The 24,642-nt window shown below is 34.7% G+C and overlaps 5 protein-coding genes across 7 annotated transcripts; 2 read left to right on the top strand and 3 right to left on the bottom strand.

The window, feature by feature from the left end:
• Positions 1-229: 229 nt before the first annotated feature.
• On the top strand, positions 230-2,100 carry LOC127251900 (60S acidic ribosomal protein P3-like). Its single transcript, XM_051275847.1, has 2 exons — positions 230-535; positions 1,011-2,100. Exons 1-2 carry the CDS (start codon positions 338-340, stop codon positions 1,179-1,181), a joined length of 369 nt encoding a protein of 122 aa, XP_051131804.1. The 5' UTR covers positions 230-337; the 3' UTR covers positions 1,182-2,100.
• Positions 1,527-6,825, bottom strand: LOC127251896 (pumilio homolog 6, chloroplastic). Of its 2 annotated transcripts, XM_051275842.1 has the most exons (11): positions 6,603-6,825; positions 6,007-6,125; positions 5,022-5,615; positions 3,600-4,921; positions 3,365-3,506; positions 3,145-3,252; positions 2,775-2,987; positions 2,573-2,683; positions 2,204-2,398; positions 1,928-2,099; positions 1,527-1,838 (listed from the first exon to the last, which is right to left on the bottom strand). In XM_051275842.1, the coding sequence occupies exons 3-11, from the start codon at positions 5,568-5,570 to the stop codon at positions 1,822-1,824; spliced, it is 2,829 nt and encodes a 942-aa protein (XP_051131799.1). In that variant the 5' UTR covers positions 5,571-5,615; positions 6,007-6,125; positions 6,603-6,825; the 3' UTR covers positions 1,527-1,821. The 2 variants fall into 2 exon arrangements, with proteins under 2 accessions (XP_051131799.1, XP_051131798.1); XM_051275841.1 differs by lacking the exon at positions 6,007-6,125 and having other exon boundaries at positions 6,603-6,824.
• A 1,431-nt stretch (positions 6,826-8,256) lies between these two features.
• LOC127251897 (raucaffricine-O-beta-D-glucosidase-like) lies at positions 8,257-11,488 on the top strand. 2 transcript variants are annotated; one of them, XM_051275843.1, is made up of 12 exons: positions 8,257-8,712; positions 8,837-8,906; positions 8,986-9,120; positions 9,224-9,301; positions 9,384-9,471; positions 9,532-9,871; positions 9,944-10,062; positions 10,151-10,368; positions 10,456-10,487; positions 10,570-10,675; positions 11,013-11,112; positions 11,192-11,488. In XM_051275843.1, exons 1-12 carry the CDS (start codon positions 8,278-8,280, stop codon positions 11,358-11,360), a joined length of 1,890 nt encoding a protein of 629 aa, XP_051131800.1. In that variant the 5' UTR covers positions 8,257-8,277; the 3' UTR covers positions 11,361-11,488. The 2 variants fall into 2 exon arrangements, with proteins under 2 accessions (XP_051131800.1, XP_051131801.1); XM_051275844.1 differs by having other exon boundaries at positions 11,013-11,104; positions 11,192-11,313.
• Positions 11,489-14,403: 2,915 nt separating this feature from the next.
• On the bottom strand, positions 14,404-17,352 carry LOC127251898 (beta-glucosidase 24-like). Its single transcript, XM_051275845.1, has 10 exons — positions 17,108-17,352; positions 16,864-16,998; positions 16,662-16,739; positions 16,479-16,566; positions 15,815-16,384; positions 15,468-15,685; positions 15,318-15,349; positions 15,144-15,246; positions 14,949-15,057; positions 14,404-14,856 (listed from the first exon to the last, which is right to left on the bottom strand). The coding sequence occupies exons 1-10, from the start codon at positions 17,292-17,294 to the stop codon at positions 14,586-14,588; spliced, it is 1,791 nt and encodes a 596-aa protein (XP_051131802.1). The 5' UTR covers positions 17,295-17,352; the 3' UTR covers positions 14,404-14,585.
• A 1,208-nt stretch (positions 17,353-18,560) lies between these two features.
• Positions 18,561-21,766, bottom strand: LOC127251899 (oleuropein beta-glucosidase-like). Its single transcript, XM_051275846.1, has 9 exons — positions 21,485-21,766; positions 21,045-21,179; positions 20,884-20,961; positions 20,705-20,792; positions 19,950-20,381; positions 19,637-19,854; positions 19,512-19,543; positions 19,074-19,285; positions 18,561-18,988 (listed from the first exon to the last, which is right to left on the bottom strand). The coding sequence occupies exons 1-9, from the start codon at positions 21,663-21,665 to the stop codon at positions 18,727-18,729; spliced, it is 1,638 nt and encodes a 545-aa protein (XP_051131803.1). The 5' UTR covers positions 21,666-21,766; the 3' UTR covers positions 18,561-18,726.
• Between the last annotated feature and the right edge of the window lie 2,876 nt (positions 21,767-24,642).

Here is a 24,642-nt window from a genome sequence, read left to right on the forward strand (position 1 = left end):
CTGATTTTTTTCCGCAGCTAATTTTTCTTTAACGGTCAGAGGGTCAAAAGAACATTCTCGAAATAAGAGTAAAAGTATTTTTTTAAAATAAATAAAATGTTATTTAGTGGACAGCGAAGCCCAGATAAGAACAGACTTTTAAGGCCCAATGGCTATTCGTAAATTTAATGGTAGATGGAGGGCACGATTGTCATTTTCACAAAATAAATGCATTTTTAATTTTTTCCAGCTGCATCTAGGGTTTGATTTGCGACCAATTTATATACACTCAAAGTAGGGCGGCTGAGTCGTCGTCTTCAATTGCTGATCGCCGACGAATTGCAGATCCGCGAGTACAATGGGAGTATTTACGTTTGTTTGCAAGGAATCCGGCGCCGAGTGGTCGGCGAAGCAGCTGAATGGCGATCTCGAGGCTTCAGCAGACAGCACTTTCAACCTCCAGCGGAAGCTCGTCCAAGTGGCCCTCTCCGCTGACTCCTCCGGCGCTGTTCAGTCCAACTTCTCCTATGTGACTCCTTCGTCGGCGGTTTTTCAGGTGCGCTTTCAATTTGTGTGTTGATATGTGATACTTCTCTTTCATTATTAAGGCGTGAATTCATTTTCGCCATCGTCGCATTTCAATTCATTGTTTTTTCGTATAATGTTCCTCCAGTGAAGGATGATTATGTGTGTGTTCTGTTTTTATCCTCATATATACAGCAATACATATGGTTTTTCATTTAAAAAAATAAAAATTTAACACCTCCAATAATCTAAAACACTAGAAAACAAGAAAACAGAAAAGAATAGTTTTGGTTATACTTTTGGTGTGGCGATGGTATGTATCCGGCAGTTAAGAGTCGAGGTACACTGCCACTCATTTAGTGAAAAAAGGAAAAGATAAACATAAAAACCTATCTTGTAATATTTGATTTGACTAGCTCAAACCTAAATCACTTTTGCGAAAATTGTAGCTAGTTTCTGGACTTCGGGTTTGGTTGGTTCATGTAATTTATTCGTAAACAATGCAGGTGGTCATTGGTGGTGCCGTAGGCGGTGGCGCATTTGTCGGTGGTAGCAGTGGTGGTGGTGCACCGGCAGCATCCAGCGGTGGTGGAGCTGCTGATGCCCCTCCTGCTGAGGAGAAGAAGGAAGAGAAAGAGGAGAGCGACGACGACATGGGATTCTCACTTTTCGATTAGGTTTATTTTCTATGCTCTTTCCAAGTTTTGAATCATTGAAAAAGGTTTTGGATTTTGGGTGTGATTTAACCTCATGCACTATTTGTCCTTTGAATTTTGGGTTTTCAATCCACAAATTTATCAATCATTTGTGTGTGTTTTATTTTTTTCAATTTATATGATTCAGGGTTATGAATGAATTAGTAGAATCGATCAAAATATGGATTTGTCAAAAAAAAGATTGAATGTATGAGTAGTAAGTGGTAACTAACCTAAAGAACCAGGGCTGTGTTTTGTATCTTGGAATGTTCTTGAACAAATGCTTGAGCACAATATTTTAGTGTACAGAAAACTATTGGAAGCATATACAAACACATCCTGAAGTAAAGTTAGAGAATGAATGATTAAAGTAGCAGAAAGGCACACTGAAAGTTTAGGCTGTTAAGCGTTTGAAGTGCTTCTAAAATACTGACTAAAACCTTCCAACATTCTAAGCAGGTCCTGTAATGTATAATAATATTATAGTACACAGTACTGATGGTCCAGTAGAAATATATAATAGTTAACCCTGTTTAACACTTGGAAGAACACAGGCAGATTCAGATTCAGATCCAGATCAAGATCAAGATCCCTCCCATTGAAGAATTAAATTGTAGCCTGTTCATTGCCCTTGAATTTCTGTCCAAAAACAAAATTCAAGATTGGTTGCAGTTTGGGATGTAAGAATGCAGAAAACCACAAGTTTAAAGGTAACAAGAAACTCTCACCATCTCCATACAGCTGCTCGAACCGGGCAGCAATGTGTTTCCCATAAGTGTATTTCTTTAGTGCTGGAAGATGGTCTTTAACGAGGCCAAGCAACATCTCCCGTTGCTCGATGGAACATGTATCCAGAATCTTCTGGACAACATAGTTTGCGTACTGGTCTTTCATAAGAACCTAAGATTATGATAAAAAAAAAAAAAAAAAAACAGTAAAGTGTTAGAGAGCAGTTCTCTCGACAATTTCGCAACATCCTGAATTACATCGATCGACTGGCTTACCAATAAATTATCATTCCCATCGCCTAGACCGCTTATCTCGTTGATCAGCTTCTCTTTTGTAACTGCATCGCTATGCTCCAGGCATTTCTCCACAACGTTTGACGCAAACTTGTGTTGGCTAAGTTGCGCTATAGATCCAGAAAATTTCTCGATGATTTCGCTCCTTTCACGAGCCTTACCCCTTGCCAATACATGCTATCCATTACGGAAAAATGAAAATTAGCATCCCCGTAACAAAAAATCGCAAGGACTAAAATTTGAACACTACATATAGATAGTTGTGTGCAATTATTAAAGGGAAGATAGAATAATAGCACAAGAAGAAGAAACTTGAAGGGATCATGTAATAACAAATAAAGGAAAAATGACCTGTGTCACGTAGTTGCCATATTGGTCTTGAGCCAGTGTTAAGACAGATTCCAAAATCTCATTCACGATGAACTGCGTCAGGGCTTCATCTTCGCAATGCTCCAAGACCCTCTATAAGTTCAAAGACAGCATATAGACCGTCCGTCTCAATTTCAAACACAAACACGACTATAAGATATCATTCTAGAAGGCTTTAAGTTACCTGAATTACACGACAACCATAAGGATGCATCGAAAGTGTAGCAACTTGTCCACGGAAAGAAGAAATTATGAATTGAATATTATCAGCAGGAATGCTCTCGATGCATTTCTGTATAACATGATTCCCATTTTGATCGCGGACACATCTCAGTACATGTCCATCCAGCTCCCTTACTAGCCTAACCTTTTGATCTAAATCAATAACATCAAGAGCCTTCAAAAAGGGATTAGAAATATTCAGGTTAGTGTGATACCTCAAAATTGAATAATCATCTAATCACACAAAATTACTAAATGCAAAGAAATAACTTGGTTCAGAAACACTGTAAGTACGACGATAGGCAATAGAGATTTCAAGATAGGATTTTTACTTTTTGGATCACGCGGCAACCGTACATCTGCAAACTCAACGGCAGGATTTGACCCTCCAATTGATTTGCAAGGTACTTCCTTTGCTCCGGACTTCCATATTCAAAAAGCTGTATCACACAATCATGACAGGACATTAAAAAGAAAACGAGATTTTAAGGATAATGGGGAGGATTGATTCTATAATCAGACCACATAACTCTTAAAAGATCGATATCAAACCTTCTGAATGACATAGTTCCCAAAAACATCAGTGATCAATTTCGAAGCATGTGGGACAACTTCCTTAAAAACCGATGACTTCTCTTCAACAGTGCACGTCTCCAACTTCTGTTGAATGAATCTACTTCCATGTTGATCGACGCTAATCAGAGAACAACAAAAAAAAGAAAACAAATCAATACCATCATTCAATAACCAGTGTTCTCAAAAAAACAAGAAACACCAAATAACTCACCTGAACTCAACAATATGCCCTGCTATATCAAACAGCTCAAATCTTTGACCTTTACCAGATTTTAGCTCTTCGAGTAAAGAATACGAATTCATGTCAGTCCAGGTCTGGCCTTGTCTGTTAGCTTTATTAGAGTTACCGCTTGGTGAGTGAGAAAGACTCAAATTGTAAGTCGCCCCTCCAGAAAAGTTCGTCCCTGCAGCAGTTTTTGCCCTCGCAACTGGACTGACAGCAGATGCCGGGGGAAAATGCACCGAAGGACCAGCATTGGTTGGGCTTCCATAGTAATAATAATGACCCGGTGCATTCACTGTTTTCGGGTTCAAATTGTTATACCCAACCCCACCTAACTGCTGAGTTTTATGGTCGCTCGATGGACCTGCATTCTCTGCTCCTTTTTTCGGGCCTACTTGGTTCACAGCCGAAGCATACCTTGGTGTTTGTTGAGCAAAATGGGCATATGCACCGTAGGGATCTCGAACAGGTGACTGGAAATATTGCATAGGGAGAGTGGGTGGCATAGGAAGTCCAATTTGACCATAAAATTTCTGTTGACTCTGGAGATCATACGCATGAGCTGCGCTTCCCCCGTTTGGCGATCCAGCAGTTGGATACGGAGCGCCATTAAAAACCAGAGGCATAGCACCTTCATGGGAATATCCGGCCAGATATGGAGTTGGAACACCAGAATTGGAATTATAGCCACCCATGCCGTACCTTGGACTAAAGAAACCGCCTTGATGCAGGTTTGCATAATAAGGATTAGTCGAAGCCATATAAAGGGCTTGCGTTGCATATAGTGGCGGTGTGAATCCAGATGACTGGAGAGTCGGCTGAATATCTGTCGCAGAAACACTTGAAGAACCGTATTGGAACTGGTTGAAGCCACCGTAGGCGTGACTCATACCAGGATACATAATCTGAGGATACGAGCCTTGAACTTGGGAAGCATTGGAGTTGTGGGCAGCAGCTTGATGTTGCAGAACTTCATTTTGGGAGATGAGTTGATCCGTCTTGTTTAGTTTCCGAGACTCCATAGCCGCTGAAGTTCTAAGTAGATCGGCATTCTTCATAACCTCAGTTTCGGTATTTTCTAAATCACTCTCTCTCTCGACTTCTACAGCACCGAACTCTCTTCCATTAAGCGACAAGGCTTGCATCATATTATCCAGTCGAGGAGCATTTTTATCAGCAATAGATACGCCGGAAGAGGTATTGTTTAGGACACGTGGTTCGGTATCAGAAACAATTGTTTTCTCCAAAGCTCGATTGCCCAAGGAGCGTGGCTGATCATTTGAAGGAGATGACGTGTGGTGGAATTCCTCCTGAAATGTCGCATCCTTTTTAGTTCCAAGAACCAAATCTGTTCGAAACCATGCCGAAATGCAAGATGTTGATTATGTAAAAGGAGGACAATTAATTTACCTGCATTGAGCCCAGGGAGCGATTATGGTAACCCAAGAAACCAGTTTTCCCAGCTGCCCCGGATTCAAATAACACGTCGTCCTCAGATTCCTCCTCATGAGCAGGAAGTCGATTCCTCGGCAGCTGTAGAGAGCTATCGGAAAATTTAGCATCCGCCGCATTCCCGATCCCGGAAGAACCAGTTGCTTGGAAGACATGGTGTGTCTTCCATGAGCCTAAAGACTCGTTGAACTTTCCATGGTATGATGAAGACGACGGTTGATCATTTCCGCTAGTTGCAGAGAAGGTAGGAAATTTTTTAACAGGGTTATTCTGATGGGAAATGACGTTTTCTATTGCTGAGATGGAGCCTTCCATGCTTGGCGGCGCACTTTCACATCGGCTCGGGATAACATCTTTTTCGTGGTTGTTAAGCCACTGATCTTTGAAGAACAAGCCCAGACCTTCAATGGCCATTTCGGCAGATGATGGCCTGTACCTTGTAGAAGGCTTAGCCGATGGCCATCTGTCAGCAGCTTCCGATATTCTAATGGGGCTTTCAGTCGCCATTCCAATGGAGATTAATCTCACCCGATCTTGCCGGAGAGTTCTTCCCTGAGAAACAGAGCAATCAGAAAAATAAGTAAATAGCTATTAATCAAAAAGTTCATATTCAACAGTATACGAACAGTTCTAGAAGATGATAATGGTAAGGGTGAAAGCACATCAAGCAGTGTAATAGAATCGGGGACATACAGCATTCTAGCAACCTCAAAGATTACCTACGCTCGACCAATCAGACCTAAAGCTACACGAATTTGATTATGTAAGATATCTTAGTTTGTTATCTATTGCATCATAATATACACACATAAACTCAGACATACGTTGCCAAAAACATTAGCATCAGCAACCTCAGCCTGTTTCGACATTCCTTATAACAGAAAAATAAATTCATCCACGGTACACCGGTTTACAAAGGTGAACAAATAGATGAGAATTTAACCTTAGACCAGACTGTACATTTGAGGTCTTGTAATATGAGCAAATCGACATTTCGATAATGCAGGTAAATCTATGTGATGATTTTCACCTCCAAAACAGGTCCTTTCAAACCCTAATTCCCTAAAATAAATCAGAAATCAATAAATGCAATCAAAACTTCATAAACGCAAGAATTCAACCGATCATCATAAATTTCAAGTAAATTGCATCTGAAGGGCATTCACAAGCCAAGTCAAACCATTTCCAGTCGTAGGTTTTCACACCCTAAGTTGAATTACGGAAATAAATGGAAAAACTTTACAATCGTACGCGCCACAACAATCAATCAAACCCATTTAACCTAGAATCCTAATCTGCACAACAACCCTAAACTAATGCGATTGAAAATTTGAAATTCTCCTAAAACCCCACAAAAAATTAATCAAGAAACTCGAAGAACATTTCCGAAGTCAACCATTAAGCCAACAACAGTATCGGAAACCCACAAAGGACTAAACCCTCAAAAAGATTCGATCTTCCGTCAATAATCCCTTAATCAAACAACAAACGACTTTTCATAGAAACATCAAAACAAAGAAATTCAATCAAGAAACTTACCCCGAGTAGGAAACCCTACGTCGTCTTCCCCGAGAAGAAAGAGGAAAAAGAATCTAAAGAATCAAAATTGTTGCGTCGTGGGAGAGGGGGTGGGGGATGAAAGTGAGGGGTGGGGTGGGGTGGGGTGGGGGTGTGAGATTGGTTCGACAAATGAAGACAGAGCAGCAAGTAATACTCTGATACTGCTCTCGACTCGCACACACACATACAGTAAGACTCAAGTCGGGGTTTGGCTACAGAAAACCAATAAGTGCTATTTCCAGAAGGTCCTTCATTTAGCATCAAATTTTGGAATTGGATAGGGATATTATATAGATACAAATATTGTGTGTATATATAACGCCACAGACTCGCACCAACATCACTTTATATGTGAATATAAAATATAAATATAAATATTGGTATTATATAAATGGTACTGTTTTTCTATTAAGTGCATCCGAAGATCTTTGTCTGCTACTGAGAAATAGTGATGCTGCTGCTTCATATGGGCATAAAAGACAATTTAGATACACTTGCCAAGATATATATATTATTTTAAATAAAAATAATAATTTAATGTTATTTAAATACTTATAAATAATAAAGAATCTTTAAAAAATTTCAAATAAATATGACCATAGCATATGTTCCGTCCTTCTATTCCCATTTGACTTGCTACAGTTTCCTTTTTCGATATAATTTTTATATTTCACATTATAGCAAAAATACTAGATAAATAAATTTCATATGTAATTATCAATTTATTTTATTATTATTTTTATTTATTAAAATACTATCATAGTATATGTAAAAAGTAAAAAGTACTATTAATTTTTATTCTTTTATCAATATAATATTATTATTATTATTTTTAGTTTATTATAAGTTTCTTTTGAGACTATTAATGTGGAATTAATAAAGTATTTATTTATTTATAGGCATAGCATCAGCCTCATTGCATAATTATTGAAAAAGATTCAAATGGTGATTGAAAGATTATGAAATAATGGATTTTGAATATTAAAAGAAACAAGTAGCACACAACAGATTATCCTAATCTATCTATCTATAATTTAATTAGTTTTTTTTTTTGGTATGTTTGTTTTAAATTTATACCAATACCAACAATATTATAAAAAATATTTACATATATATGAATTGTATAATCTTATAAACTTTTCATTCATAAAAATTTAAGTATATTTTAAATTATTTTATAATTAAAAATTTTAATAATATATAAAGAATATGCACATAATAAAATATATTTTATTTTATTATAAAATAAAGTACAAAATTTTTAAATAGTCAGTCAAATTCACCCTCAAATCTTGTCTTGATCATTGTCTAATTATAGCTCTACTTGGACTCAAGTATCCTACGCGTAATGACTATAAAGCCCCTGGGGCTGGAACTTTGGTCACTTTGCTAACGCGAACTGCATGCTGATGCTGAAGCGCACGTGATCCGCATGCCGCTGCCTTCTTTTCCCTTACCGGATCCCGGCGCCACATGGATCCGCTGTTAGCACCAGCACCACCTCCAGTCCAGATATGGTGGAGTTGTGGTCCTGGCCCCTTCCAAAATCAACACCTGCGTATCTTCTCCCTTGCAATTGCAATATATACATACAGATAAATACCCAAATCCACGATCAACTGATAAAAAAAAATTCAAATCTTCGACACCAGAAATGTTGCCTGCCCTGATTTTCCGACGCTTGGCGCGTTTCATCGGAGAATGCTGCCCATGTTGTCCCCCTTCCGAGGAAGACGACGCCGCCGCCATCGCCGCCACAGTGCAAAATCAGGACCAGCTCGTCGTAGCCATGCTTCCGCAACACATCTCTCCGACCGCCGGCGCAATCCATGTTGTCGAGCTCACAGACCAGCTCCGCAAGGCCAAGTACCTGTCTGAACAATTGGCTACGGCGGCGCCGCCGCCGCCGATTACGCCGTCGGAGCTCAGCATTTTTGTGTTGAAAGGATTTAGCCCTGAGTTCACTAACTCTTTTCCTCGATCCAATTCCTCCATGGAAGCTTCTAGAATTAGGGACGACAATGTCTCGATCAGGCGATCTGATTTTCCTAAGGATTTCATATTCGGAACTGCCACATCTTCTTTTCAGGTCTGTTTATTTCTCAAATCAATGTCAGGCTGTTCATACAATTGATGAAGCTAATCAGGCAAAAGACTTAAGTTTAAACTTTTAGGTGTAATAATCATTTAAATTTTGTTATTTTTTCGACCAGTTTGAAGGAGCAGCCGCCGAAGGCGGCAGAGGACTCGGAGTATGGGATGTTTTCGCCATGGAGTGCCCCGGTAATGATTTTTTTCTTAGTACATTTAGTCGAGTGTAGCGAATGCAAATTGCGCTGTCTTAATGGATTCAAATTTGCAGAGAGAATAGCAGATGGATCGAATGGAAGTGTAGCGGTCGACATGTATCATCGATACAAGGATGATATCGAGGCGATGAAGAAAGTCGGATTCGATGCCTGCAGAATCTCCATCTCCTGGCCTAGAATTCTGCCTGGTAATAACTCTAATGGATCCTGTAAAATTCTTACAAACTTTGTACATGTGTACGCCTAATGGGTCGTCGAGCGCTAACCTAACCGTATCTTACAACAAACTAGGCGGGCGCCGAGCAGCTGGGATCAATAGAGAAGGGATCGATTATTACAACAATCTCATCAACACCTACCTCGCCAATGGTTCGAATAATCAAAACTCTGTTTCATATCCATGTCCTAATGCCATTCTTGATCCAATTTTTGCCGCGATGTCTCGATGCAGGCATCGAGCCTTATGTGACTCTGTTCCACTGGGATCTTCCCTACTGCTTGGAGCTAGAGTACGACGGCTTCTTAAGCCGGCAGATCGTGTAAGAATGCAAATGAAAATAACAACAATGTTACCCTTTGTCTGAACTCCATTCATTCAGGGATGATTTTCGCGAATTCGCCGAGCTATGCTTTTGGGAATTCGGCGACAGGATTAAATCATGGATTACGATCAACGAGCCGTGGAGCTACTGCATCAATGGATATGTCCGGGGGACACATCCTCCAGGCAGAGGCTCTAAAGACAACATCGGAAATAATCTTACAAAATACAGAGGTGTTCACGGATCGAATAATGTCTCGAATTCGACTGTCCAAACACACCGCAGCTCGTTTGCGCCGAGAACACAGCCCGATCCGGCAAAAGACGTGTACACCGTCGGCAGAAATCTGATCCTCGCACACGCAGCAGCTGTTCATTCTTACAGAACAAAGTTTCAGGTTTTCGATTGCACACATTGTTGAAAGATTCCTACAAAATCTGATCAGGATTTTTCGATTTTATGTCGTCAGGAACATCAGGGGGGGAAGATTGGGATTGTGGCGTGCTGCCAATGGTTCGAACCATTCGATTCGAATTCTGAGGAAGATGTTGAAGCAGCTAAAAGAGCTATGGATTTCATGCTCGGATGGTACAGTGGTTCCGAACACTTGTGTCTGTTTTTTGATCAATTGTTGGTAACTTTCAAAATTAATGTTGTCTGAATTCGATGGAACCAGGTTTCTGGAGCCTATATTGACTGGAAAATATCCAGACAGCATGAGAAGATTTGTTCCTGAAAGTAATTTGGCACAATTTACAGAGGAAGAATCTCGATGTCTGAAGGGATCCATTGATTTTCTTGGCTTGAATTACTACACAGCCAATTATGCAGCAAATGATGTAACTCATGAGCCCGGGAAAGCCTACTATAAAGATCAACAAGTTGAATTTTTTAGTAAGTTATATATATTAACGAGGAAAGTAAAAAATTAAATAAATAATTATTAGACTTAATTATTTATTTATTTATTTTTGGTTTCAGCTGAGAAAAATGGGATTCCAATTGGGCCAGTGGTATGTTTTTATTTGGTGTGTAAATTTTGTTAATAAATGGAGACAATGATTATTAATTTAATAAATTATATTGGTAATGTAGGGCGGCTCATCGTGGTTGTACATTGTTCCATGGGGACTGTACAAGCTATTAAAGCACATAAAAGCAACGTACAGTGATATACCCGCTATATATATCACGGAGAATGGTAATGGACTCATCTATTTTTATAATTAATTCGATTACATTAATAATCCTCCCTCGTTCATCCTTCCGTACACAAACTAATATCCTATTTTTCTATTAAAAAATTATTGTCATTTTTTTACTTTTATACATAAAATTTACATTTTTACTCTTATTTTATTTATCTTTTTTATATTTATACACAAAATAAAAGGCTATTTTGTCAATTTACAACAAAAAAACTAATTATTTAAAAAACACGTAAATATCATTAGGACATTGAAAAATGGACGGAAGAAGTAATATTTAGTGACAAATTTGAAATATATATTTATTTAATTTTTTTTTTTTTTTTGCAGGGGTGGATGAGAAAAATGAGTGCAAAGTGCAAAGTGTCGATGATACAATAAGGGTTAAATATCATCGGGATCATATTGTCCAAATTCTAAAGGCAATAAAGTAAAGTATCAATTAAATTTATATATACATATATGTTAAAAAATAAAATAAAATAAAATAGAATGAATGATTGTTGCAGTGAGGGAGAAGTGAAAGTGAAGGGGTATTTTGCATGGGCTTGGAGTGACAATTTTGAATGGGATGAAGGATACACAGTGAGGTTTGGATTGATGTATGTTGACTATGCCAACAGTCTCAACAGATATCCAAAGGCTTCTGCTCTATGGTTCTCCAAATTCTTGAATTAATTTAATTCATCAAAATTTATATGTATTTTGTTTTTATTTTAAATTTAGTTAAACTAAATTTAAATACGTTTGTTTATTGTTGGGCCCATAAACTGAAACCACTAAATTAAATGGTCCAAGGTGTCACAATCAAGAACTGTAATTTCTCCTAGGCATGCATTATACCAAAGTTTATAAAAAAATTTAAATAAATAAAATTAACACCCACTTTTCCTAATCAATGTTAAAAAAAAAAAAAATAATAAAAAAAAATTAGAATAGTTGGTTAGTGGTAGTAGCCTTTACTTTTCTTTTTACTGTTAACGAAAAGAAAAGGTTAGAGAGAGGATATTGTAAAGGGAAAACCAATAGAAATATAAATAAAAGCTGAGGGCAATGGAGTTAGATAACAACAATAATAAAAGTACTTACAACAGCTAAATTACGATACAATTTTATGGATTTTAAATTTATTTAATATGTGTGGACTCCTTAATATTATTAACAACATCATTTTTATTATTATTATTATTATTATTATTATTATTATTATTATTATTATTATTATTATTATTTATAATGTGGGAATCTACATCCACAAAAGTACGTAAACTCCGACCGAACTTAATACCCTATAAACTAAGTCCAATAAAATAAGTCACACTAGGCGAACTATGTGTGGCAGATGAACGTGAAGACGAACATCATTTTATTTCACATGAAAATCGAAATACATATTATAACAAACATTCAATACTAGGTGTTAGTTCTTACTACATCCGTCTCCCATATACCGTGTCTGTTACACTGTAGACACGATATTTTAGGAGAAATATAATTAGTTGATAATTAAGAATGTATTAGTAAAAATAATTATTCTATAATATAAATAATTATAAATTAAGATTAAGATAACTAATTAGTTTAATTAAAATTAAAAAAATAAATTAAAAAATTTAAAATGATATTAAAGTGTGTAATCATTTATAAAAAAAAAAAGAAAGTGACAGGGACGGATAGAAACGGCAACGTAGACATGATATGTGGGACAGAGAGAGTACAATTTTAGGGTCTTTTAAATTTTATACACCTAGCAAACAATATTATTATAATTAGTTTATTTTTTTATAATATAAAAATTTGCATCTACTATTCTTAACAAAGTACATATAGATTTGAGTAAACCCTATGAATCAAATAGCTTATGAATCACCATCAACATAATAAGGGGCTTGATTGGTTTGAATTTAAATTAATATTTTTTATTTAACTTTTAATTTAAATAATATTTAGATACTCTTATATTGTATGAAAATAAAAATAAAAATATAGTAGTAGTATATTTTTATTATAACAAAAAAAAGAAGAAAAAAGAAGGTCAAACCATGCAATTACACGTATTGGCAGAATTCAAAGTCAAATAAGGTTGTAATGACCATCCAATGCGGAGTGAGGAATTGGGGCTGGACAGAAAGGTGGTGGTGGAGAACTTACTGTAAGAAAGAATCTTGTTCGTTTTCTGTCCTCTAAATATTCCAACTTTTCGAGCACAGCCCGCATATATAAATAAATAAACAAATATTTATATATATATATATATATATAATTACAGCTGGTGGGAGTGAAAGATAGCCCCACCACCACATGCCTCACGTCCCTCTAACTCGTAAGCTAGAACATACACATTTTTGGCAAGTGTCCATCGTTTCTCATCATCGGATTCGGTGCGTGTTTGACAATTAGCCGATAACTGTTAGCTGATTCAATTAGCTGATAGCGGTTAGCTGATTTGACTAGCTGATTCGATTAGTTGTTTGTATCAAAATATTTGATAAAACAATTGTTTGATATTAGCTGTTTATACATAAAATGACAATTGAGGACATTTCTATTTTATTTTTTTCTAATATATTCAATTATTTTTTTGAGTTTCAAATATTTGAAATTTTTTGTTATTAGTTATTGAAAATTGTAAAAGTATTATAAAAGTATTTATTTTCTATTATAATTAGATTTAGAAAGTAATATATTTCTATTGAAATATATAAATAGTTTTTTTTTATTGAAAATGATGTAAAATATAAAATAATAAATTTTTCGTGTATATATTTATTATGTTAGTTATGGATTAGTTCATTATATTTATAATTTTCAATAAATTTAATTTATTTTTAGCATAAAATTTATATAATATAATTTTAATATAAAAATAAATTATTAATATTTATATTTTCTATTTTATGTTGATTTTAATAAATTTATATATTTTATAATTAAAATAATTTATATATAAAAATTAATTATTTTAAATTTATAAAAGTAAAACTATAATATAATAAAATATTTTAATATAATTAATAAATAATCAAAATATATTTATTTGTGTAAAATGCATAATAAATTTTTAAAGGCATATAAGGAATAAAAAAAATTTTACAAAAAAAATTATTTCAAAACGCCGGGATAAGTTAACTTTTCAAAAATTAATTTTTTTTTGTCCAAAAAACTAATTTACCGAATACCTAAATTTAGCTGTTTGACTTTGACCGGTCAAACAGCTAAAAGCTGTTCAATAAGCTAAAATATATTCAAAAAGCTATTTGCCAATCACCTCTTAATCTAATCGAATCGAATCCAATCCAATCCAGTCTGCAGTCCCCACACTCCCTTCGAAAATTAAAGTTGCGTTGACATATATGTTCCACGGAATATCAATAATTAATCTCAATCAATATTCCCCTTCCCCCCAATGTTTTTGACCATTATCTATCTCCTACACTGCCTATATAAAGGATTCATGTCGTAGCATGACAATATCGTACCACATTCGTCACCACCATGTTCTTGTCCAATTTTGTTGTTTCATTTGATCGTGTCTTTGCATGACGAGGGTCGAGAATGGATTGCAGCCAAGGATGACTTGCCGGACCCATCGATCTATTTTTCATGCCCGGCAAGTTGTTTTTGGCTACATTTCGTTCTCGTCCTCTCACGCCAAACTCGATCGATCAATTCAAGTATATATCTCATTTTTTATTATGTTGAAAGACTATCTATACATAGATTTTTAAACTGCAATTTTTATTCGAGTGCCACGATTATTATTCAAATTACACACCATATAATACAAGGAATTAACAACAAACACACACTGGCTAGACAAGCTATATAGGCCAGATTTATTCATTACAAGTATATATATTGCAATAAAGGCAAATGCAGATCGAATATGGATGGATCTAGTTCTTACATACTACCCTTCCTCTTCTTCGCAACAGTACCAGAGGCAGAGGCAGAGGCAGCAATGTCCTCGGCGGCAGCCTCTCGGTTGTTGCGCGGCGGAAGGATTTTATTGTTGAGGAAGTTCATGTACCATATGGCGGAATCCTTAGGACATCGAATCAAGTTGTTGGTGTAATCGACAAAGTAGAACCCGAATCGCACGCTGTATCCTTCTGTCCACTCGAAGTTGTCCAACAACGCCCACGGGTAGTACCCCTTAAGCTTCACGCCACGGCTGTATATGTAGTTAATTAATCGATTGAATAATTAAACACCAAATGCATATATATATAGATAGATAGATAGATATATATATTTTAGGCTTACTCCATTGCTAGCCTCATGTAAGCCAGATGCTCCATGTGATAGCTGATTCTGTCCGGATCGTGTCGAGCCTCGGACATTGTCTTCTTTGGATCATTTTTCTCGTCCACTCCTGCAGACCAGTGTAAGAACAATACTAATTAGTTACACAGATCCTAGTATAGATTAATTATTTGCACAATATATATATATATATACCATTCTCGGTTATGTAGATGATGGGATCGTTATACTTGATCTTGGTGTGCATAAGAAGCTCGTATATGCCCCGTGGAACAACAAACAGCCATGCTGACCCAGCCTGATCATAATTATGTGAGTGAAAGAAATATGAACGTATTTTTGAATGATTGATGTAGTTCATTGACTCACCTGTTTGCCGATTTTGACGCCGTTTCGCTCAGCTTAAAGTGAAAGAAACAAAAAAGACATTATATTTGTAGAGATAGATAATTAGGAGCAATTTTAAAAAAATATATACTGAATAGAAATATTTAATTAATAAGTAGCACTTTTACTTACTGCGGAAGGCGACTTCTTGATCATTGTAGTAATTGGGCTTTACCCAGGGCGGGTTGGGCTTGTAAGAAGCCCAGTAGGTGGTGTAATAATTCATTCCAATGAAGTCGTAGGATCCCTTCACCATTTCTCTTTGTTCGGGTGTAAATTCGGGCAGACGGTCACCTACTCGATCTCTCATCACCTTTGGATAGTATCCGGTCACTACAGGCTCAACAAACCTTATCCAAACAAGGATAGAGTTAATTAGTTATACATAAATATTGCTATTGCTAGAATCGAACAACCTTAATTAATATTCATACAAAAGCAATTAATTAATAAACAAATAAATGTTATATATATATTACCATCCCCACATGAAATCCACAGCTCTAGAAGCAGCTTCGATGTCGGGTTGAGAAAGGGAGTAGGGCTCGTACCATGTGGTCATATTAGTGACCCCAATCTTACCTCCTTGAACAGCCTGGAAGTGTTTTCTGTAGATTTCAACTGCCTTGGCGTGAGCAAGAATTAAATGGTGGGCCACGATGTACGGCTCCGTGGCGTCCGGGTTATTATCATCGCCGTCGTCAGACATTTCGGCGGCGGCGGCGCCATAGGTTCCGGCGTCGGCGCAACCGTAGACGGCGGCTGGATCGATTCCAAGAGCGACTCTGGGCATTACGAAAGGAGCAGCTGGCCGCGGAATATTGTCGAAGAGATCTGCAGACGACGTCGTCTTGTATTGACAGGATTTGTTTTGATCATCATCGTCCTCGGATTTGTAGAGAGGATGCGGGGTGCCGTGTCCGGGAGGGAACGCCCCCAAAATGTAGCCGCCGGCGGTGAAGGCCCACGGCTCGTTCTCCGTGATCCACATCTTGACCCGGTCGCCGAATTCGAAGAAGCACACTTCCACATACTCAGCAAAATCTTTCCTGCACGTACGTTAGTTTGATTGAATCATTACAACACAATATAAACAACTTATATATATATATATATATATTGATTCAACAGAGAAAGACTTACAGGATGAGAGGGCTGAGGAAGCCGCCGTACTCTTCTTGCAGACATTGTGGGAAATCGAAGTGGAAGAGGGTCACACATGGCTCAATTCCTGGATGGATATATACACATACATATATATATACATATATGTGATCGATGATTGAATTAAATCTATACAAATTGATTTGATTTAATTTTGCAGACCTTCGGCTATCAAGAGGTCGATGAGGTCGTTGTAGAAGTCGATGCCTTCTCTGTTTATGCCAGCACTCAAGTGCCCGCCTGATCATCAATTACATACACGTGGATATATATATATATATGTAAATCCTGAATTTTTATGACATTAAATAAAAGCATAGTGCAAATATAGATGTAATATAATTAATTAATAAAATATATATACCTGGCAATATTCTGGACCAGGATAGGGAAAACCTGTAAGTGTTGAGGCCTAGTTTCTTCATCAGAGCCACGTCCTCCTTATACCTGTTGTAGTGGTTGATAGCCAGACATCCGTTGGAGCCGCCATGAATTTTGTCTGTAAACAAAATGCAATACAATTAACTCATAGATATATATATAGAGAGAGATCATTACATGTTCAAATTATATTAATAATAATAATTAATATATGTATGTATGTATACCAGGCCTTTGTAGGGTGAAAGCATCCCAATTGCTGAATGATTTGCATCCCTCTTTGTAAGCACCTTCGATCTGATAACAAGAGGTGGCTGCACCCCATAGGAAGTCCGCCGGGAAGTCGCGGCGCGTCAAGTTGTTCTCCAGGTAACGAGACACCTGCCGGCTCATCATTTCGGTATTATTTTCCATCCCTAATAAATATATTTATAAATGGTTAATTAATATAGTAGTATTAACTATGGGGATATATTATAGGGAGACCAAGGGGGGCGTATTTATAGGCAAAATTTGACACTCCCTGTACGTGAATGAAATTATTACGTGATTTGCATGCATGGGATTGGCCCACACCTCTCCATTTCATTCATATCTTTTGTTAATTTGATGCATGAATTGCCGTACACTTTAATTTATTCATAGCTTCTTTACTTGATACCAACTTCAAGAATTATTTATTCATTGATTTATTTTAATTGGTTACACGAAGTTGAACTTCTTCTTCTTCTTCCTCCTCTTGGTGCTGTGTTCACAGTTATTACAGGACCAACGAACCAACTTTGCCCATGCATTTGTAATGTGTTCCTAAGATAATGACCGCTTGATTAATTTTTTATTGCATCCCATACTTGGCATGGCCTACTTGTTGGGGTGCAAACCTAAGTTCCACGTCAGAAGTTGTCAAGAAAATTACACACTTTATATGTCCCAAGTGAACTCCGCTAGTACCAGGTCTTTTGAAGAATATCAAAAATAATTCCATGCGGACTCAGCCCAAAGCGAACAATATCATTATAGTACTCCCTCCGTCCCACATTCCATGTCACTTTCTTTTTTTGGAAAATATTTACACACTTTAATCTCATTTTAAACTTTTTAATTGATTTCTTTTAATTTTAATTAAACTAATTTGTTATCTTAATCTTAATTTATAATTATTTATATTATAAAATAATTATTTTCACTAATATATTCTTAATTATCTACTAATTACATCCCTCCTAAAATACTGCGTCTACAGTGTAGCATACACGGTATATGGGACGGGGGGAGTATTTAAAACGAAAAAAAAAAAAAAGAAGGTAAAATTTAATTTGGATTGACTAACCATGTTTTTCTTAAAAAAGAAAAAAAAAAAGAAAAAGAAGGAATGTTCTTTGCTAATTTTGGAAGGTTTGAGATATCTACTTTAGCTATTTGTCATCCTTAGTGAAGCTTACATCATAGTTGGAAGTTCTTTTTTTTCTTCAGTAATGGGATTACTTGATTATAAGTTACTTGTTTAATTTGATATTTTAAATATAAAATTAAATTTTATTATAATATGAACAAATATATATTTAATATAATGTTATCAAGAACAAAAAATTATATATATATTGAATAGTAAACGCTCATATATATTTGCCTTGGGGGCCATTTTAAATGGATTTGGAGGCAGTGGTCTTTTTGAGACAATTCTTTAAGGCCAATGGACAGAAACCTCTGTATTATTAATGTTCAAGCACAACACACCAAACATAAAACTCGAAAAATGACAAACAACAACAAAAGGATAATTCCGAAATGAAGACAAATAATTAATTGGCCACACATGATTCCAATATTGATCGATCTAATAAGCCTAACGACCTTTCCTCTTCTTTGCAGCAGGAGTATCGGTAACCTTAGCATCGGCAATTTCCATGACTTGTCGCTTAATTGTCGTCGGGGCAATGTTGGGATTAAGAAAATTCATTAGCCATATGGCCGAGGCCTTGGGATATCTCTTCAAGTTATTCACATAGTCCACCCAATAGAACCCAAATCGCACCGTGTATCCTTCCGTCCACTCGAAGTTATCGAACAACGCCCACGGGTAGTACCCCTTAAGCTTCACACCTTGGCTGCAACACATTACATATACATAAAAAAATAAAAAAATAAATAAATATTAGTAATTATATATATATATATCTTAGTAATTATTACTCAATGGCCAGCCTCATGTAGGCCAGATGTTGAATATGGTAGCTGATTCTCTCCGGGTCGTGTCGGGCCTCCGACACTGTTAGATCTGTGTCGTTTTTCTCATCTACTCCGTTTTCAGTGATGTAAATTATGGGATCATTGTACTCGTTCTTGTTGTGCATCAGAAGTTCGTATATGCCGCGTGGAACCACGTACAGCCAATCCGATCCAGCCTGCAATTATTACATATAAATAAATTAAAACATTATATTATATATATATGACAGCAGATCATGTAATTCAACTAACTCAGGAAGGTGCTGATTTAATCGGATTTTCATATCATATATTATAAGATAACGTATATATTATATTATAAAGATGATGTGATATGTATAAATATTATTGATTATCAACAGCTTGAATTTAAGTTGCCCGATTAAAGTTTAACTGACGTACCTGTCTCCCAATTGGAACACCGTCCCGTTCAGCTATAAATTAAGAAAAAATAATTCAATGTGTGAATATATACATGTATCTGTATTTGTATAATTTAATTTGTATGGGTAATTAAGGTTGCTTACTGTAGTAATCGACTCCTTGATCTGTGTAATAAGTGGTCTGTTCACCAGGAATGGGCGTTCTGTTGGCAGCCCAATTGGTAGTGTAATAATTCATTCCTATGAAATCGTAGGAACCCTTCACCATCAGTTTTTCTGCTTCAGTAAATTGAGGGAGACGGTCGCCCACGCGCTCTCTCATCACCGCCGGATAATCTCCGTACACTATCGGCGAAACAAACCTAAGAATAAAATTATATAATGGCGGCAATTAGGGCAAAACAAAATAATCAATTCATTTCATCACATTTAATAATATTTTAATCTAATTTCTTACCATCCCCAAGAGAAGTCGACGGCTCTGGCGGCGGCGTCGATGTCCTCCTGCGAGTCGCTGTACGGCTCGTACCATGTGGTCATATTGGTGACGCCAATTTTCCCGCCTTGAACTGCCTGAAAGTTGTTTCTGTAGATTTCAACTGCCCTCGCATGAGCCAGAATTAGATGGTGAGCCACGATGTACGGCTCCGTGGCGGCGCCGTCGCCGCCGTCGTCGGCAACCCGTCGGCTGACTCCTGGAACGAGGAGCCTGTAAGCTGTACCAAGCCGCTGGACACTCGGCGCCACGGCTGAGCCGTGCCCCGGCGGGAAAGTTCCCAATACGTAGCCTCCGATGGTGAACGACCACGGCTCGTTCTGCGTCAGCCAGAACTTCACCCGGTCGCCGAATTCGAAGAAACACACCTCCGCAAACTCCGCAAAATCCTCTCTGCAAATTAATTAATTAATTATTAATTTTAAGGCAAATACAAATTTCGCTCAAAGCCAAATTTATGTTTTTTTTTGTCCGATAATCTATATTTAAAAATGTAAAAAAAGTCACTATATAATTACTACTCTTTATTTAATATTTATTTATAATAAATATTATTAACTTTTTTTTATTTTTTTTAATTACTCACTTAATTTTTAAAAGTATCTTTGATCATCTTTTTAATTTTTTTTATTTTTTTAATAAAATATTTATTTTTCTTAATATACATGTGGAGCCTAAATAATTTAATTTTTGGAGACAAATGAAGTAGTTCTTACATAGCACGAGGGCTGAGGAAGCCGCCGTATTCTGCTTGCAGGCATTGAGGGAGGTCAAAGTGGAAGATGGTCACCAACGGCTCGATTCCTGCAATTCATCGCATTAATTAATTAACAAATCAACGGCTAGAAACATTAATTAATTATCATGATTAGATTAATCAATATTCCAATATAACCTTCAGCGATGAGCAGGTCGATGAGGTCGTTGTAGAACTTAACTCCTTCCTTATTTACGCCGCCGTTCAGTCTCCCGCCTGCAATTTATATATAATCAATTTTTTAAAAAAGAAGATTATTTTCTTACAATTAATTAATTAATTAATTCATACATACGTACCGGGTAATATTCTCGACCATGACAGTGAAAATCTGTAACTGTTGAGGCCAAGTTTCTTCATGAGGGCCACGTCTTCCTTATATCTGTTGTAGTGATCAATAGCAACGGTGCCATTTGTGCCCCCCTTAACTTTATCTGCAGCCAATCAGCCATTCATCATCAATATCAATTATTATAATATGAAACTAAATTCTCTAATTCGAATTTTATAAATTTCTTAAAAATATTCTCTCCGTCCTAATACAACAGTTTTATTTACTATTTTTGTCCATCTCAAAACAATAGTCTTATTTCCATAAATAACCATATCATCTAAAACTATTCCTATTTTTTCATTATTATTACATAATTGCCACTATTTTTTGGACAAAAAAATCATTTATTCATATTTTTTACCAACCACCGACATAATATCAATATTCTTTAATAAATGAATATACCAGGGTTCTGCTGGGTCCAAAAGTCCCAGTTGTTGGGTGATTTGCCATCCTCTACATAGCCACCTTCGATCTGGTACGTAGAAGTGGCGGCGCCCCACATGAAGTCGGACGGGAAGTTGTGTCGGGTCATCTTCTCCTCAAGGTAGCGAGACACTTGGCTACTGTAACGGTCTCCGGCCATGCTAGCTACCTAACTGCAGATCCAAAACCCAAATATTTAATTTATTAATTAATTAATCTAAAATTAATTAAACAAGATAGTTGCAGTGAGCAATGAGCATGCCAATGTCGCCCCTATTTATAGTGTGTAGGGTAGCAGATCTTCTACTCTCAAAGTATTATATTCCTCTTATTCCCGCTAATAAAATAATAATATAAAATAAAAAACATTGCTGCACCACGTTTTCAATTATAAAAGAAAAAATAAATAAATAAAAACTTATGATATTTTTGTTTTTGTATTTTTTATTATAGAAGATATAAAGTGCTATCTCAATTCAAAATATTTTTTTTTATCATTTTCATATATTTTATTTTAAAGTATTTTTTTTTTATTTTAAAAAATACTCCCTCCGTTTAATAACTAAATATCCATTTGCTTTTTGCAAGTAGTTTAGAAATATTAATATTATATTATGATGTAATAGGAATAAGGTAGAAATGACTATAAGGATATTTGTAATGCTAGGTAGATAATACAGTTACTAAAAATGAAATTAATACTTTATTATGGGACGGACTAAAATAGAAAAATGAATACTTTGTTATGGGACGGAGGGAGTATAATCATATTCTAATACCAAAATAACTTAAATTTTTAGTTAAATTACAAATATATCATTACACATAAAATTACTTTATAAAAAACTCAAAGAATAAAAATATCAAAATTTTTTATATACTTTCATTAATTAATAAAATACTATTATTTCTTTATTTTCTGTAAAACCCCAAAAACATCTTCTAGAAAAAGGAGACGGAGGGAATATTATTATCTATTTTTAATAAAACTTGTGATTAATCATTTGAGTAAAGACTGAAATGATGGAGAAGTACTTACTGATTTTGTTTTTTAAATAACTATTAAAAGTTTGTTTCTTTTCCCTCCCCCTAAACTTCAAGTTTTTACGTTCTAGACTCTGTATTTTTTAAAAGAAAATATATATATATTTTTTTATAAAATATTTCATCATATATTATTTTAATACTAAATTTACATGCGTGCTACACTTAATTATTAGGGTTTGGAGATGGTCAATTTTATAATAGAGAGGATTAGTTGGGAGGGATTTTAATAATTCTGTAGCTGTCCTTAAGTGATTGTCTATGGTAAGAGTGTGTGCAGTGTGCTCATACTAATCCAATAATTAATTGTTCGTCTTAATTACGTGTAAGTTAATTGAACTTGCCACACATGCATCTTCATTAGTATATACCCAATTCGACTAAACTAAACACACTCTATTATTTTATTTTTTATTAGATTAAGAAAGTATTTGGAAATAAACTTTAACTTTTAATTGTTTAAACAGTTATTTTAGATATTTATTAAATTAATTTTTTTGAAATATCTCATTAAATATAAAAATTAAATAAAAATAATAATAAAAAAGGAAAAGCTATACAAAACTAATATTTTATAATAATTTTTTTACTTTTAATTTTTTTTATTCGTTATTTACTCTTAAAAAATATTTACATATATACAAATATATTTTTTATTATATAATCCCTCCGTCCCATAAATATAGTCTTAATTGGGTTGGACACGGAATTTAAGGAATATTGATACTCTCTCCGTCATTCAATTGTGTGCTCATTTGACCGGACACGGATTTTAAGAAAAATATGTAAGAATAGAAAATTGGTGTTTTTTTACTAAAAAAAGAAACAATAATAAACTTGGATGACAATAAAAAAAAGGAAAGTGAGAATAGATTTGAACGACGGAGGGAGTATTATATTGGTAATTGGTAAAAAGTATGGATAAAATAATTTTTTGTCTTTGTAAGTGTATTAATGTTAAAAATAGTGACAATTGTGTAATAAAAATGAAAAAGTATGGGTAATTTTATGATGATATGATTATATATGAAAATAAGACTATTGTTTTAGGACGGACAAAAAACTATTGTATTGAGACGGATGGAGTATTTATTAATATTTAATATAGTACTATTTTATTTACTAAATTATAATCTTACTTTTATACATTTAAAATAATTATAAATTTTATTATATTTTACATTAAATTATATTATTCATCAAATTTATAAATTTATTAAAAATTAGATCAAAATATTAATATTCCTATTAATATAAATTTTATATTTAAAATAAAAACAATGGAATAAATTTATTAAAAATTATAAATATAATAAATTAATATATATCTAATATAATAAAAATATATATTCAAAAATTTTATTATTTTACAGTTTATATTATTTTAATAAAATATTATTCATATTTTTAAATACAATAAAAATAAAGGTGACATGGTATCCTATCTTGGATAATATACATATATAATATATAAAGATAAAGGTGCCCTGGTATCCTATCTTGGATAATATATATGCATAATATATACTCCCATCGTCCAATTAGAAAGTATACATATTTCTATTTTTGGACGTCCAATTACAAAGTAACAATTTCATTAAATACTTTATTTTTTCCACAAATACCTCTACTTTATATCACATCGTTACTTTTATACCAAAAAAGTAGTCATTTTACTATTTTTATCTACCTACTATAATTAAAATACTATTATTCTTTAATCTTCGCACCAAAAGTAATTGTATACTTTTAGCTTGGACGAAGGGAGTATTTCTTTAGTGAATGAATGATTTTCTTATAAATTAAAAAATAATAATATTTTATTAGAAGTGTATAAGCAATTTTAATATTTTTGTTTATTAAATTTATTTATAAAATAATTAAATGTATAATAGTATATTTATATTTGAAATAAAAGTTAATAGAATTTTGGTATTATTATATAGTTACTTTGAATAAAGTAGAAAATATATATTTTTAAATTAGACATATAAAAATGATAAAAAAAAAATATTTTGAATTAAAAAATTGAAAGTATATATATTTATGATGGGGAATCATAGACATACAAATTAGATACGACGAGACAAATT

The sequence above is a fragment of the Andrographis paniculata genome, unplaced genomic scaffold (assembly GCF_009805555.1).
Source record: "Andrographis paniculata isolate CXL003 unplaced genomic scaffold, ASM980555v1 Contig45END, whole genome shotgun sequence".
NCBI lineage: Eukaryota > Viridiplantae > Streptophyta > Magnoliopsida > Lamiales > Acanthaceae > Andrographis > Andrographis paniculata.